Genomic DNA, 16,678 nt, shown 5'->3' with positions numbered 1-16,678 from the left:
CTATGTAACCTATGGATTTAAACATATTGGGTTGATAAATTTTAGAACGAATAAAATGAATCGGTAAAAACTCAAATGAATACAATATACATGCCCGAATGTAAACTTCTGACTGGAATTGTCTATTCTGTAACAAAGAAATTAAATGAACAATGACAAATATTTGCTGATCATTTCTTAAAATGTCTGTAAACTATTGTTATTGAAGCAGAAAACATTCATGTGTTTCAGTCTCCTTTCGGTCTGCTAAACAACTAATCACAGCAGCTCTGCAAATCCTAAAATCTTCTGGCCGTGAATCTTTTCCTGTCCTCGTTCCTGCATGCATTGTACATAAAGGAAAGAAAGGAGCTATTTAAGGAGTGCCCTCTTTGACTTTTGCCTGAGTGCTGATGACAAGTTGGATATCGTAGATGCATAAAAATGAGATTTTGACATGACTTCAAAAAGAGAAGCATACGGATGAGGTGGACCCTCTGCCAACAGAGAGGCGAGGAAACAGATGGGTTTTTACACAAACAGCACAAACATCAAGAACACTGAGTTAAAGAGCTTGGCAGTCTCACTTGATGAAACAGTGAGGAATGGAGGAGCTTTTAATGAGCATCTCTCCTGTGATGCAGAATGTGAAAAGACAAACTGTTCGCTCTTAAAGGGGAAGTTACAGTTGGTTGGTCCTGACTGGCTGTGCCGGATAATTCTTCGAACGGCTTGTTGGGCGGTCAGTATTAATGCTAACTGGTTTACAGTTTATATCTGGATGGAAATTTGGTTTTTTTTGTCAATAAAATAAGAAATGTGCAGATTGTGGTACAAATTTTTTAATTCTACGAAGCGCTTTTGTACCTTTCTATATAGGGATGAAATGATTTAGGAATTAATTAATCATTTGCTGGAGTAGACACACTATAAAAATTGCCATTTTGTTAAAAAGAACATATTCAGCTCTATAATTAAACAAAAATTGAACCAAAAATATATATATTTTGTATTTAAGATTAAAATAGGCATTTTTTGGTAAACCTGTTCAATCCAGAACTCCTCAAATTCAGTTCAAATTCAATAAAAAAAAAAAAAATCATATTAAGCACATTTTGCTATCTAATTATTAATTTGTTAATCCAAAAAACAGTCAACAGATCAGCCTGTTATTGATGTTAGTTGATTAGAAATGGCTGAGCTTTTCACATCTTGATGTGTATTTTTTAGCTGCAGATGCATCTTTAGTTACAAAAAAAAATCAAGCGTTCATTAAAGGAATGCTATGTTCAAGCAAGAAACAGTTTTTATTTTATAAAGTAATTGGACTGTTTGTTTTTCTAATATGCTTTAAAAATACATAAGTGGTTAAATGAAAAATCTGCAAAATGTGCCAATTTTATATCCTATTAATTGATTAATTGTCAGAATAATTGATAGACTATTCCTTACTAAAATAATCGTGAGTTTCAGCCGTACCTCTATACCTTATTATTTAAGCATCATTAATAATTCATTCATTGTTATTGCTGATATTGAGACGTAACCACAAATCCCAAAGCAACCATCAAATAATTTGTGTTGATTTGTTTTTGTAACTTTTTCTTGTTCAATACGTTTTGTTGCATTTTTGACCAGTGCTAGCATGTAAAGGATGCTAACATTTAAAAAGGTGTGTGAAAACCTCCCAAAACTCTTCCCTCAGCTGAATCCACAATTATGTTATGCTGGTAAAACATTTGTTTATTTGTAATTTTTGGAAATCAGCCAACAGAGGGCGCCAGGTGCAAGGGTAGGGTCAAACTGAGGGTGAGTTAAAAACGAGTTAATCTAATTACCATAAAAAAGAAAATGTTGGTTGCTTTTCAGCTGTGAGAAACCTACTTCTAACTGCTGCTGCATTTATTTTTTTATTTAATTCGGTCACATTAATGTTGTGGTACAATCGTCTTCAGTTTTTTATTAGTTGATTAACAAATCTTCAATAAGCAAATGACAACAAATAAGCAGTTCAAACCTCCTGAAAGCGTTTATCACTTTTTATAAAGTAACTCATAGAATGATTCATGTATTCTAAAAAATGCTGCTTATTTAAATTATTTTTCTGCTGAATGTTTGAGCTTTTCTGTACAAAATCTGCCTAAAATTAGTTCTGAATGAAAAATAATAAACTTTTTAAAATATCCCAAAAGTGACAGAAATTCAATTTCCACTATAATAGTATTGTTTACAAACATATTATTTTTATAATACTTTTTAGATATACAGTGAGTGACTCAACACAATGCACTGCACTTCCTTAAATAACTTTTTCACCTGTTGCCATTATAAACTGACTTTGAGTGACCTGTAATATAAATAGAATCAAACTATCATGTATGTAATTAATTTTTAAAAAATATTATTAGGCTGTGTTAGATCAAGTACATTATTTGATTCTACGTAAAAGTATGTAGAGTTTTCTTGTAGCTTGAGGAAATAAATAATTACAGACTTTTTTAACAGTACAAAGAAAGATAGTTCATCTGTGCTGTATTTTTGTAGCTTCAGATGAAGCAGCAATGATTAATGTAATTGTTTAATGACCATTTTTTGGAAAAAGGAAATGCCATAAAAATATGAAAAATGTTTATTGCAAATTTGTGAAAAATATGTAAATATAATGCCTATTTTAATATCACAATATATGAATAAAAGGCACCAAAGATTACATTTTTTAAACTTAACTTCAAGCCAATTCAGTTTATTTATATAGCAACAATTCACCACAAATCTCATCTTGGAGAATTTGGAGACAGATTGGTCTAAATTACATTTACAAATATAAAATTCCACAATTCCAATACATTCCAATCATGTATAGATTTATATTTATCCAATTTGAGTGATGTAGTGCAAATAATCAAATTTAGTTAATTGTGGCAGTGGTTAAACTTTTTTTTTCTGAGCAAGCCCAGTCAATTGAATTGAGTCGTTAACTTTACAGCAATCCCTCATCCTGAACAAGTACGCTGTGAAATGCTCAGTATCTGCTTTAAGAAAAAATAATTTATAATCAGAACTTGCTGTGTAAGTAATTGCTAAATTAATTATTATGGTGCAACTACATTGCGCTCCTTTAATTACCTCAATAATCTCAGCTGCACTGAGGAGGGTTAAACAGTCGCATTAATGCTCAGGATTTGTGCAGTAACCTTGTGGTTACCCTACACCCCCTCCATCCGACAGAAAGCACTTATATTTTCTCTCCGACAGTCACTCAGACGGTGATGATGTTCTCAAGTCAATATCTCTGAAGTTTGAGTGTAGCATCCTCAATTTTCCAGGGCTGTTTTTAATAATTTACCTGATGTGCCCTGAGTGTTGGAGGCGGTGGGAGGCGCCGGCTGCTGCGTCGCTCTCTAGACTGTTGCAGAGATATGTATGCAGGGCCACAGCCTCCCTACCGGCCTCTCTCTGCTGATTGTTGTTACACACAGCACTCTCATGGGTGATGTAATTGGATTCCATGGGTCCCTATTTTACAGTTCATTGCCATGTAATGAAATCAGTTATTTACTTTCATCATAAAATCTGATAGGGGGCAACATCTGTTGGAGTAAAGTTTGACTGAATACTGCGTATGAATGCTGATGTGCAAAGGAGCTGCAGCACTCTGTGCAGTCAGACCAGCACTTTGTTGCTCATCTTTCACTCAGCATGTAAAAACAGAAGCAACAATTTATTGTTTAAATGTGAGCAACACAGCGAGCAACAGTAAGCACAATCATGGAGGAGAATGCTGTGCAGCACATTGTTCCCGCTCCACTCTGCTGTCTCATTATGCCGCTGCTCTGCTGCTGGAGGACACTGAAGGACACAAGCGATTGAATTCAAGTGTTGTATATTCCCTGGAAACCAATCAAGAAAAGCCCCCAGAATAATAATCCCTGTCCACTGTCGTGATTCATTTTTATTTTGTTCCATATTTTTCTCCGGCTTTTGAGTCGCTCAGGAAGGGTAGTTCCAGCATAAAATCAATGTTCCATTAAAATTTAATGGCCAGGAAGGGCTTAATAGTGGCGGAACAGATGCCTCTGCTTTTGAGAACGCCGGCATCTCAAGAACTCTTACTCAAAGCGATATTGGTGTTGTCAGCCACTCTGATGGTTCTCCTTTTCACCCGCTTTGAGAACTAAAGATATTGGCATTTTTTCCCCCTCAGAGTGGGGAAATTAAAATTTTGGAAATTGACAGTAAAGCTCATCCAATCCCTCAAATATTGGCAGAAGAGGTGGCAGCTGATGGCATGTTATTGTCTAAGTATAATTACTCACTCTGTTAATGTTGACTAAAAGCTACTTCAATCAGATACCAGACTCACTATCTTCTGAGGATGAACATCTGCAGATTACAGTGCCTTGCAAAAGTATTCACACCCACGAAAGTATTCAAAATCACAAAGTTCAATTTATCTACTGGAAATATCTGTGACAAACCAGTACAAACTAGTAGATGAAGTAGGAAAATTATTGTTTCTTTCTAATTTATTAAAAATTGGAGCGTGTTGTGGACATACGTTTTGTAGATCCATTTTTATTACTGCTCTGGAAAAAGAGGCCACTAAAAATGATCGGTTTCTCTGATTTTACTTTTTATAGGTTTACGTTTGAGTAAAATTAACATTGTTCTTTTATTCTATGAACTACTGACAACATGTTTCTGAATTTCCAAGCAAAGATTTTTGTATTTATTTGCAGAAAATGAGAAATGGTCAAAATAACAAAAAAAGATGCAGTGGTTTAAGACTGTATCTTTTATTTAGAAACAACAATACTGATGTTTTAAATCAGGAAGAGTTCAGAAATCAACTTCTGGTGGAATAACCAGGAGGTTTCCAATGAGGTTCAGTGCAGTGGTCTACTATTTTTTTCCAGAGCTGTATGTCTCTACCAGCTTTTCACATCTTGAGGTTGAAATTTTTCTCTTCCAAATATCCTTTGCTCAGTCATATTGTATGTAGGCCTGTCACAATAACACATTTTGCTGTACAACAAATTGTCCCCAAAATAATTGCGATACACAATAATATTGTTGTTTTGACACCATTTTCAAGTAATAATTTGATATTGACATAATAAGTCAAGTTCTCCCTCTCAAACACCAATAAACAAAAAACTGGAACTGGAGGATATTTAAATGTCAAAAATGAAACAAACAACCAAAAACAATTTAAAAATGGGAATAAAAACCACACGCACCAGAAACCATAAATAAAATGAATTATTATGTCTGCAAACAAAATTGCCCTTCAAAAAATGTTAATCGTCAGAACGGAAATTATCGAGCTCATTTTAATTTATGATGCAATGAATTGATTAACTGCTTATTGCGAAAGGCTTAATTGAAGAGCAAACCTCTCTGTACATCCATATTTAAGTCTTGCCACAGACTCTCAAATGACTTTAGGTCTAGACTTTGACTGGTCCATTCTAACACACGCAAGAAGATGCTTTGATTAAAACATTCATTCCGTTATTACCCTGTTCATGTGAAGATTAAACTCCACCAGAGTCTTAAATCTCAAAGATTATATTTCAGGATTATCATTTCGCTCTATATATCTTCCAATCAACGCTGACCTCACGGCATGATTCTGCCACCACCATGTTGGTGTGCTTAGAGTGAGCTCTTTCAAATTCACTAGCTTAAAAAAATTAGTTAATTCGTTGCAAGCAATCAAATTGAGTTCATCCAAGTAAATACATTGACTTTATTAAGTTTTCATTTTAAACAAATGTAAATCAATTAAGTTTGACTAACTTAATTGGGTTATATGTAACAAATTAACTAAACTTTTGAAAGTATTTTTCAAGTGGAGTCTCTTTTTTGAGTGTATAACCATCTTGTCTGCTGGTTGTTTATTAATGTTCTCTAAGAAACCTCTAAGAAAAGAAAAAACAGCCGTATTTATACTGAGATTAAATTACACACAGATGGATTTTCTTTATTTTCTTTATTCTTTATTTGGTTGCACTGGATTTTATTTAGGGGTATCAATGTAAAGGGGGCTGAATATCTATGAACACCAGCATAAAAGAAATATAGTCTAATTAGAATCAGACCTTTTGAGACATTGAATTTATCACACTAAATTCTTAATCTGTTCAATTTTGTATATGTTTTTTTTTTTTTTTTTTACTTTAAATTTGCCTGAAAAATTCACCTGTAAATGTGGTGACCTTCTGGTGACCAAAGCAAAAGCAACCAGTCCTAGATTAAGTTAAGGGGCTTTTAGCCAATTAAATTATGTTTCTTAAACAGTTAGATGTTTAGCAAAGCTAATTGTTAAGAAATGCTCCTTTGGTCCAGCCCAACACACTGGTGTCACGTGATCAAAGGAGCATCATTTGATTGGCTAAAAGCCACTCGACTCAATCTCATGCTGATTTGTAAGCCAAAGGGGAATTTTTGCAGTCAAATTTAAAGTGGAAATAAATGTATATCTAGAATTGCATTCAATAATGTCTAAAAAAACAGTCTGATTCTAATGAGACTATATTCCTTCCAAACACCACCCTTCTCAAATTTCTAAAAGAGAAAACAATGCCTAATTTTGCATCCACTTCGCAATTACTCTCCATGTTATGGTTGTCTATTACATAAAGTCGCAGTAAAAAGTTTAAACTTTCTGGGTGCAAGGTAGCAAAATGCTTTTGCAAGGCACGATATGGGAGTTTTTTCTCGTTTTGAAATGTACAAAAATACAGAAAGTCTAATTTATTAAAAATAAATTAGGGCATTTGAAAAGAAATACAAGTGGACTTGCTGGTTCCTTGTGCTATTGTTTTTATTAATGTTATCATTGCTATTGTTGTCATCATTATTAATTGTAGCAGAACAAGATAAATGAAAACACCCCTCAGCAATCATGGCTTAAGTTTCTTCATACTGGAACGGAGAGAAAGAGAGAGAGATAAGGAGAGTGAGAGAGAGAGAATGAGTAAGAAGGTGGAAAATCTTAATCAGTTTTTTTTTTCTTTGAGGACCATATGGATGGTTTCAAGCAGCCAACCATATGTTGAAGGCTTTTGTCATGGAAATCATACTTTTTGGCACTTTTTCATTGCGCAGCCAAGCCGGGCACATAAATAGAAAAAAAAAAAGAAAGGAAATAAAAAAAAAATCATACCCAACATGATCAGATCTTTGCGAAAACACAGAGTTGAAAGTTGTTGTTCTAACTTATAACAGATAGTTTCTTAATCAAGACGCTCCCTGATTCACATGGCCAACCAGACTGCAATTGGTACCTGCATTTGTCTTTTCTTTTTAAATAGAAAAAAAAAAGACATGGATAGAAAAAGAGCATTTAAATGTCTACATGCATTGTGATATTATTGCTGTGATATATTTACAAATATATTTACAAAATCAAAGAGGAACAATGTTTCCCTACATCTAAATGCAATATTTTTGCTTGTTGTGCCCCTTTTTTCTGGAAATAGTTTTTTAGTACTGCCAGGTGCAGATGCAAGCCTGCATTTACTATTTTAATATGGTCAGTGCATGTATTTGTCATTTTAATACACATCCCCCATGTTTTGGAGATACTTTATTGTCCTCTTGCACGTTAATATAGAAAAACATAAAAAAAATCTTTTGGAAGCCATTTTTTATTTATTTTTTGCATTTGTGTAATATTACAGCGATGTTCCAGATTGTGTGTGCTACACGTTGATCAATAGACAGGTGGTTTGGATGCTCTCATGCAGTGATTCAGCTGTAGCACTACACAGGATGATGGTGAAACAGAGAGAAGAGGATGAACAAATAGAACAGAAGCTCCTCTTTGCTCTCCTTTCTCCTCCTCAGCTTTGCTTTTTTTTTTTTCCAGAGCGAGCTCAGCATTACTGCGATAGTGCCATCCATTTGGAATATGCAAATAGCTGACAGTGCATTTGCCTGCTGGTGCTTGACCTTCCCCTTGGAGGTCGCTCACCGACTCAATTACGCTCCCTATCTGCAGTCTGTCTACAAACACCTGTTATCCTCCCACACTCCGCCACCCTCCGCCAATCCCACTTCAGCACATCTAATGCTTGCCGCGTCTGTTCAGAGGCAGTTGGGACAGGGTGAGGACGGCTGCTGCGTAGGGGAGGGACGGGGGAGAGGAAACAAAAAAACCATAGAGCTGCGGTTTAGAAGTGCAATGCTGCATGTCATTTTATTAGAGCAATTTGAAAAACTTTCTTTTCCCTGGAAGTTAATGCCAAGATCGTTTTAAAGAGGATACATAAGCTTCCTTCAAACCATTGCACACTTTGGTGTATTTAGATACTTTATTATTATTATTACTGTCTTGTTGTGTTTTTAAAGTAGAATAAAAATTATTAGGTGAACAAATAGCGACCCGGTGTCAGTTATGGATTCATGACCTGCTAATCTTGGCGTCATTATTGCTGTTGCGCGTCTGCGACTTTAGCACACCCGAGACCTTTTTGTTTTCTGATTTTCAGTGTAGACCACTTCTGAGAACTTATTGCCTGAGATTGAAAGACAAAAATAAAGAGGCCAAAAATCTCCGTCTGTGAGGAGGTGGAGGACCTTTGGGAAACAAAATCAATAATTTTTTGTCATTGTTTTCTTTTTATTGCCCTAAGTTGAACAAAAACAGAACAGCTGTGATTGTTTTTCCATGTCAATTGCTTTTTCAGTCATGTTATTGCCACAAAACATAAAACTAATTTTGCATTCATTCATTGGAAGTCCTCTAGCACTGGTACTGTACATTGTTCCTCTTTAAAACTAAGTCCCATGGACTCTCTACAGTTTTCATGCATATAAACATTTTCTTTGAAGATCAGCAGCATCTTACAAGGTCAATGGATGTTCGTTTTTTTTAAATTACAAACAATAAATAAATACATAATAAATAAGTATTCAATAAATAAGCAAAAAATAGGATGAATAAATAAATAAATAGATAAACAGGAGGATAAATAAAGTATTTACATGATAAATAGATGGTATGCATCTACTAAACCATGGGCGTAGCTTTGAGCGACATATAAAAACAGACAAACACAAAAATTTGTCACTTTGTAACTGAGGGTGTGCGAGTCCGTACGTTCACTCTGAGGTAATACTGGTGGAGGGGGGGGAGCACCTCAAATATGGGGTCGAGATTACTCATTAAGACTGGACGAGGCACCATGGAGGCAGCGGCGTTGACGCTAGCCATCATGGTGGAGGAAGAACAACAAGAGTTTTAATTGCTATAGATGAGTGAACCGCTCATGGCACTTATTAGATCATTTGGTCTGGCTCTCTGTGTGTGTATGTGTTTTTTTTTGTTTGTTTTTTTTGTCCAAGTCTGTGCATCAGGGTGAGAGTATGAATCGGATCGGATGGTGGAAGTAATAATACCTGCTCAACAGGCCAACATTTTAAAATTGCTGTTCCTGCAGAATTGATCTGAATGATGTATGGTCGTCTTGTAGCTTATTTACGATGAGCTCTGTTTTATGTACCCACAGTTACAAAGAAGCTTTTGATCAACAAGAGATAAAAAGCACAAAAAAATAAATTTAGAAAAATTAAATAGAAAAATAACATCCGTTGAATTGAAACGTTGGTGTGGACAAAAAGGAGGGTTGGTCTTTTTTTTTAACCTTTTTAAAATGATCTCCCTTTTTTTGCAAATACTGTCATAGTTCACATTTTTGTAAAAAGTTTATGTTGGCAGTTGCAAAAGAATTCAATTCTTAGCAAATAAAAAGCAGCATAAAAATACAAGAGGTCATTTTGTCTCTAAAAAACAAAAGAACACTGTTAGTCCTTTTTTATGTTTTTTTTTGTGTTTTTGTTACTATTTCCTATAAAATATCAGGAATCTAAATATTATTACTATTGATATCAATATTATTATAGTCATTGATAAAAATTCACATGCCAGGCCTCATATATAATTGTGTTGTAAGTGTGGGTGTGCATTCATGTAGGGGTGTGTGCGTGTGTGTGTGTGTGTTTACATGTTCCCACATTGGTGTGAGGACACGTTGCTGAGTTGTGTACAACTACCATCTACAGTCTCTATTTGGGGGAAAAGGTTGATTGATTGTATGTTTCTGTGGACGATTAGCTACTGTGCAGGGAAAAAAAATCCAGCATCTTTTGAAATTGTCTTTGCCATAATCAGTTATCAGAGTTTCTTCACGTAATCTCAGTGAAAATATTGCTTTCTAAAAAAAGGGAAGAAAAAAGGCATGGAGGGCAGAGTGACCAGGGTTATTGGTTGTGAACCTTCGACAGGGGTTCAGAAATTTTGCTTCTCTCTTGTGTTAGTTCTCTGATCCAGAGTCGTCTTCGTCCGCAGAGCCCTTGAAGCAAGCTGACTCATAGTGCTTGTTCAGGTAGGACTTGAGAGCGAAGGTCTTATTGCAGCGCTTGCATCTGTAGTGCTTGAAGGCAGAGTGTGTTTGCATGTGGGCGCGGAGGTTTGAACGGTCAGCAAAGGCTTTGCCACAGTGGGCGCAGGCAAAGGGCTTCTCCCCCGTGTGAGAGCGCATGTGGCCCTGCAGCAGCCAGGGCCGGCTGAAGGCCTTGCTGCACACGTCGCACTTGTGCTTGAGGTCGTGGGTGAGGATGTGCATTGCCAATGCCGGCATGGACACGTACACTTTGCTGCAGGTGGGACACTTGCGGGCCATCTTGCTGTCCAGGCTGCGGTGCGTCTGCTTGTGTCTGCTGAGATTGGAGGAGGTGGCATAGGTCTTCCCGCACTCGTTGCAGGTGTGGCGAGGCACCCCGGCGCCCCGCTCCTGGACCCCTCCGTTCGCACTGCTGCTTCTTGAGCTGGACCCGCGAGCCTCGCCCTCTCCCTTTCGCCGGGAGCGCCCGTCAGAGATGAAGAAGGCATCCATGGTGTAACCCTCGGCCAGAGCCTCCGATTCACCAGTGTAGAAGCCGCTCGCCGTCATGCCGGACTGCGGGCTGTCGGGGTGCTTCAAGTCCGGGTCGCAGTAATCCTCTCCGCTGCTCACCTGGGTGTACAGGGGGTCCGACACCGGCGATGCCAGCTTATGCTCCATCTTCTTCTCCCCCTGGTATACAGATGGTGTGATGTAATCCTGGATGTATCCTGTGTAAGAGACAAACAAACGCAGTTGGCTAGAGGTTGTGATGGATGAGGACACGGTGACACATCTGTGATTACATTATTTCAATCTTGGATGGCAGCCCTTTCTCAATGTAGTGAAAGGATGAGTGGCAGCACCGAATCTCTTACTAAAACTCCAGTTATTCTCAGAAAGAGCGAGAAAAGTGACACATTTAGGCTGGTTACCATCATTCAGCTGCACCATGGGAGTTATTGTCTGTAAACCACTAAAATATTTTGTCAAGGGAAAGGGATGGGTGAATTTTATCCCAATATTTTATGTTATTATTGTGATAACGATAAAAAGTATGATAAAAAAACAAATTTTTAAGTAACTGTATGGCTGTACCTCCATGGCTCAGCACTACAAACAAATACTGCTCTTAAAAAACATTCCCATTTGAAGCAGGCTTCTTCAGGACGCCACTTACTAAACCGCATACTGTAACGGCATTTAATTATATTTTCAAATTTACTGATATTTATTGATGCTTTCATAGAACAAGTAGTGGAGAAACGTATTGATAATACTGTCTTGTTTTGTTTTGTTTCTTATTAATTGAAATTTATCAAGAAAACGATAAATCTGTATTCTCAATGTAAGAAATTTTTCACATTAAATGATAAATGCACCTATTGCAGTTTTCCGACCGATCAGCAATCTTTAAAAAAAACCCAAGCTGCCAATTCTGAGTTTGGCTGATGCAGATTTTTTTTTACCTGAAATGTCACTAAATATAGCAAGAAAGTCACTAAGTTGGAAACAGTGGGGTGAATATTGTTAACTGCACACATGCAGACATGGCCTGGTGGGCCAGTCTGTCAGTCCCTCTCTGACTGGGACGGTGGCTGATTTTTAGATCTATGCAGAGGTAGAAAAGATCAGTTTCTGGAAATTAAAAAAAAAGGGCTGATTTATTGGTGCTCCTCTGATTTTGTCTTATCATTCTTTGCTTTAAATGTCTTTAAATGTGAGATTCAAGAAAGAAGCACAGCGCCCCTGCCCCACTTGTTGCTTCTCACTGCCATCCAGCTTGTCCTTGACACTCATCCTTTCTCAATAAAGCTGTTTTAAAACTAAAGTTGGAAAGCTATGAGCTGTGGCAAATTGATATTTTTCTGAATTATATTGTTAGATTCTCATAATGACTCAGTGAAGTTTATCATGTAGGATATAAACTGATTTTCCGAATTTATCATAGTTTACATTTTCATTAATACATTTTTAGCTGCAACCATTTCATCACAAAAATAATTTCTAGTAGGTCCAATTCATTATTATAATATGATATTACCCATTTATGATGCCAAGAAATAGAACTGCTATTCCTGCAAGTCGGTGATATAGCAGTTCTTCCTCTGAATCAAGCATGTGGCGACAGTGGGCACATGATTGCATCACATTATAGTATTCAGGACATAGTTTAAACTAACCTGCTTATATCATGTTGACGTTTTAGTTCTGCGATAAGCAGGGTTTAAGACGGTGCAGGTAGCCACAGCACACTGTGAGCTGTTTTTGTGTTTCCTTCAACATGTCCACTGTAGGATGCATTTTGGTCGGCATAATTCTGGTCCTTTGTTTTTACCTCTGCAGCTCGGAGACAGAGCAGCTAAAAGGCTTGCTGGCAGCTAAATGAACCCAAACAGAGGTTGATAGATGCTGAAACGGTGTGCAGCTCAATAAAAAACTAAATGCATTCCAACTTCTGGGTTGATATTTTTCAAGTGCAAACTCAAAATGTGGCAAATTTCTTTTCCTGAGACAAATAGTGCATAATTGCAGAAAAAAGGCATTCCTAAGCGCTGCGTGCAGCAAGCAGTGGAAATTAGGTATTGACTGCTTTTTAATGAAATTCAAAGTTTTGAACTGATCAATAACCTATCATCTGTAAAATAGTGCAGCTGTTGGTAGAGTCCAATGCTGGAGAAGATAGAAATAATAGCGTGGAACAGATCAAGTGTCTTAGAGACACAATAATAGTTTATTGAATGGAGTTTGCTGGAGGACTGATAATGTGAGACATGGCATCACGCACCATGTTTCCAAAGAGGGTCACCTGTCTGCAGCAGCGAGCTTGCTGAAGTGCTTTCAAGAAACAAGCCATTAAGAAATCAGCTTAAGTGCTCTCTTACTACTGCTTCTCCATTCCCAAGGGTTTCGGTTCGCACAGCCCCTTTGTCAAAGACGTGACCGTGACACCCGGGGACAAGGAAACTACAGGCCTGTGCACGCGGCATTATGCTGCACTGCATGGCTTCACGAGTTTAAACCGCACAGATGGCGTTTGTCTGTGAGACGGAGTCACTTTCTTTCTAAAAACCAAACAAATGGATCTGTTTGTCAGCTTCATTCCTACAGCTGCTGCTAAATGCATAAATGCTGCTGTTGCAGTAGTGATGAGCAGCTAAATCCACCTGTTTTACAGTCACATTAGCAGCAGGCACAGAGTGTTTGCTCTGCATTATAGCGAGGTATATATTTTTTTATTATTCTCACCAACAAAAAGCTGCGTGCGCTATCACTGTACGCAGAGGTGTTTACCGTGTTTCAATTACTCAAGGTCAGACACGAAGCTCACCATTTAGGACTCGCGCTGTATCAGCCTTTACAGCTCATAGACTCATTTCTGTAATGCAAAGCAAGCATGTAATTAATGGACCCTCTCAGCCACCCCTCTTTGTTGTTCGACAGACACTCAAGTCAAATGTCTCCACAATGGGGGGAAAGAAAATCTCCCGGAGCAGCAGAAGTGCTGACGTTAGGCTTTTCAGCTGCGCTGAGAAATATTTTATTTTATTTCCTTTATTTTGGACTCAGCGGAAAATGATAATTCTTTCTTTCAGATGAAAAGCTTTTTGTCCAGATTATTATGGTGACTTATTGTTCTTTTCTTCTGTTAATAAAAGTGCTTACTTTTCATGCCGTTGAACAATAGAGAGAAGAACAATAGAGTGACTAAAACTGTACAAATGGATTGTTAAGTGCAGGAAGAATAATTTTAATTCAGCACTTGCAAAAACACATCTCTGTGAGGATAAATAGTTATTTTATCACTACATATCTTCCTTTATATATCTTGAGTTTTAAATGTTGGTTTATTGCTTATTTTGAATATTTACTGGGTCTTTTCTTTTTGCAAAACAATAAGAATAATTGCAATCTGGTTGCTTAAAATTTCACCTTGTCAGTGAAATGGCTGAATAACAGGTGGGCATCCTTAACAGGGTCTAGCTGTGCTCTGTGACTCCTCTCCTTCTGCTTAAACGACTTGAAGAATCACAACAAAGGCTCTCATGTGGCCCACCAAAACGTGGCCACAAAATGGAAGCGACGATCCCAAAGCAGACTGCGAAAGTGAAGGTCGCCCCTCGCCTCTGACCGGAAGCCCGGCCAGTCCGAGCGTTGACCACAGCGCAGTTATGCGCCTCGTCTCCGTGTTTACTGTACAACCTCCTGTCACGTGATTTGCCTCATTGCTGCCCCGAGCATTTTTCTATCCTTATTCTTCCTCATTTCAGCGCTCCTTCAGCTCCCTGCCTCCCTCCCAGCTCCACTGTACAGTGTGTTGATGTCTCTTGTGGCGGCAATAGGCCTGCTCGGCTGAAACTCTAACCCCTGCTAGTTTTCAAATGCCCGGAAGGAAGAGAAAGATGTAGCAGAGCGATGGGGGTGGGGAGACTGTGTGTATGCTCCATTTGGATGGGAAGAGGGGGGCAAGGGAGGATCGGACCATGATGGGACTCAAGGACAATAACAGCTAAGGACAAATGTATCATCTGATACTCATCTCTTATATTCATGAATTTTTTACTCCACATGATGAGCAGAAATTGCCAGCCTTGCATGTGTTTGTCCACCACAGGGCTCTAGCAGTTCTACAAATACGTATCCCAGCTCTCCTGATTAGACACATGTTTGCTTCCCTATTTACATAAACTAATCCGTGGCTGTGACCTGAATTGTGTCTGTCCTTCGCCGGAGTCAAAAAACAAAAGTCTGGGAGCACGGCGATGGGGGTGGGGTGCCTCGGAAGCGGATTATTTTGGATGTTGGTGCGGAAAATCAGCTGGATGCATGTAACGTGTCACATTAATTTACACAGTTTCAGTCGTTTTAGCTGACTCAAATAAAAAATCTCATCCAGCAAATGAAAAACCAGGCATGGTGAAATTAGCGGTAGAGCTTGTTTACAGGACGTCTTTAACTAGAGGCATGTTGCAACTCACCATTCTCGCTGAGGCGAACCCCAAGACTGGTCACTGAGTCTGTGATGGAGCGGGCAAAAGTGAACGAGTCGTCCAGGTGGTGATGATGGTTGGAGTTGGCCACATTGGACGAAGAAAAATCATCAAGCTTGATTTTCTTCACCAAAAAAGAGCGGGGCATGTTTCAGTGGATGAAAACACGGGGCTGAGAGAAACGCATGAGAAAAAATAAAAGACCCTCTGAGGACGCAAACAAGCGGAGCTGGCTTGACGGTAAATCCTTGTGGTTGATGTGGTCAGAAACATAAGACTAGAAAGGAAAAAAAAGATGGAAACCAGCAGAGTACGAGGCTGATGGCAGTGCTGGGTTGATACTCTTTGGTTCCCCCAGCGTCCCCCAGAAAAAATAAAAAAATAAAAAATAAAAGCAATCCTGTTCAGCACTGGATAGCTCCTGTGATGCAGCAGGCTTAAGAGACCAGTGAGGAAGAGAAGAGATGGAGACAGACAGAGAGAGAGGAGGGAGAGAGTGCAACAGAGAGAGAGAGAGAGAGACTGTCAGACTAGCTGAGATCAGCAATCACGCCAGCCTTTATATGGGGCACAGGCAGAGGAAGATCAGGTGGTGCTGCGAAATGGAGCTGCTTAGCTTTAATCCATCAAATGTCCCCAGGGACACACATCAAATTACTACTGAACCGTCTGTGCATTCGCACACAGACAGAGGAGAAAGAACACAGCCAGACCCCCCAACCCCCTGCTGCTCCCCCTCCTCCTCTCTTCCCCTCCTCCTTTCACCCCGCTTATGCTCCATGCTCAGAGGAGGAGTAAAAGAGATGGGCAGACAATGGAGATGTGGATGAGAGCACACTCGGTGTCCTGTCCCCCATTGTCTTCAGATGAAGTGGCACAGTTTATGTTTGTCTTGCACCGGCTCTGCCTCCCTCAAGTCATCTCTGTTTCCTCAAATAGCCTCAAATCTTTCCTTCCCGTGGTCGCACCACACTGAACTCAGAAACCAACAGCAGGCACTAAGTTTCTGTTTAAGAGTCCAGCTCCTTTTTCTTTTAAAGTTGAACTGGATTCCTGCAGCGTTGAGGAGTCTGAGAGCTGCTCAGCTCAGCGCTGCCGTCTCCCTCCCCATTACTGCTGCACAGATGTGTGTCCTGCCATGCATGGCAGTGAATTATCTGATTAATTAATTACATCTTTTTTGATTAGGGTGAAATCCAGAATTAGATCTGTGCTTTCTAAATTGGCCACATATCTCTTGGCATGTATTTGTGTAAATGAATTTGCTGGTATAGAGTTTATTTGTGTCTTTCAGTGTGTAGGCAGAACAGGTAGAGC

At 38.6% G+C, this 16,678-nt stretch overlaps 1 protein-coding gene across 1 annotated transcript; it reads right to left on the bottom strand.

The window, feature by feature from the left end:
• Nucleotides 1-9,507: 9,507 nt before the first annotated feature.
• Nucleotides 9,508-16,050, bottom strand: LOC102228875 (transcriptional repressor scratch 1-like). Its single transcript, XM_005798902.2, has 2 exons — nucleotides 15,350-16,050; nucleotides 9,508-11,101 (listed from the first exon to the last, which is right to left on the bottom strand). Exons 1-2 carry the CDS (start codon nucleotides 15,507-15,509, stop codon nucleotides 10,302-10,304), a joined length of 960 nt encoding a protein of 319 aa, XP_005798959.1. The 5' UTR covers nucleotides 15,510-16,050; the 3' UTR covers nucleotides 9,508-10,301.
• Between the last annotated feature and the right edge of the window lie 628 nt (nucleotides 16,051-16,678).

Source organism: Xiphophorus maculatus, chromosome 1 (genome assembly GCF_002775205.1).
Source record: "Xiphophorus maculatus strain JP 163 A chromosome 1, X_maculatus-5.0-male, whole genome shotgun sequence".
NCBI classification, from domain to species: Eukaryota; Metazoa; Chordata; class Actinopteri; order Cyprinodontiformes; family Poeciliidae; genus Xiphophorus; species Xiphophorus maculatus.
Note: the sequence above shows the minus strand (reverse complement) of the source record. Positions and strands in the feature narration are given on the sequence as shown.

What these genes read in the sequence shown, in the direction of transcription:
- LOC102228875 (XM_005798902.2), bottom strand. Translation starts at nt 15,509, where the DNA reads ATGCCCCGCTCTTTTTTGGTGAAGAAAATCAAGCTTGATGATTTTTCT. An exon ending in GGTTCGCCTCAGCGAGAATG is followed by an intron (nt 11,102 to 15,349) that starts GTGAGTTGCAAC and finishes TCTCTTACACAG; the next exon opens with GATACATCCAGGATTACATC.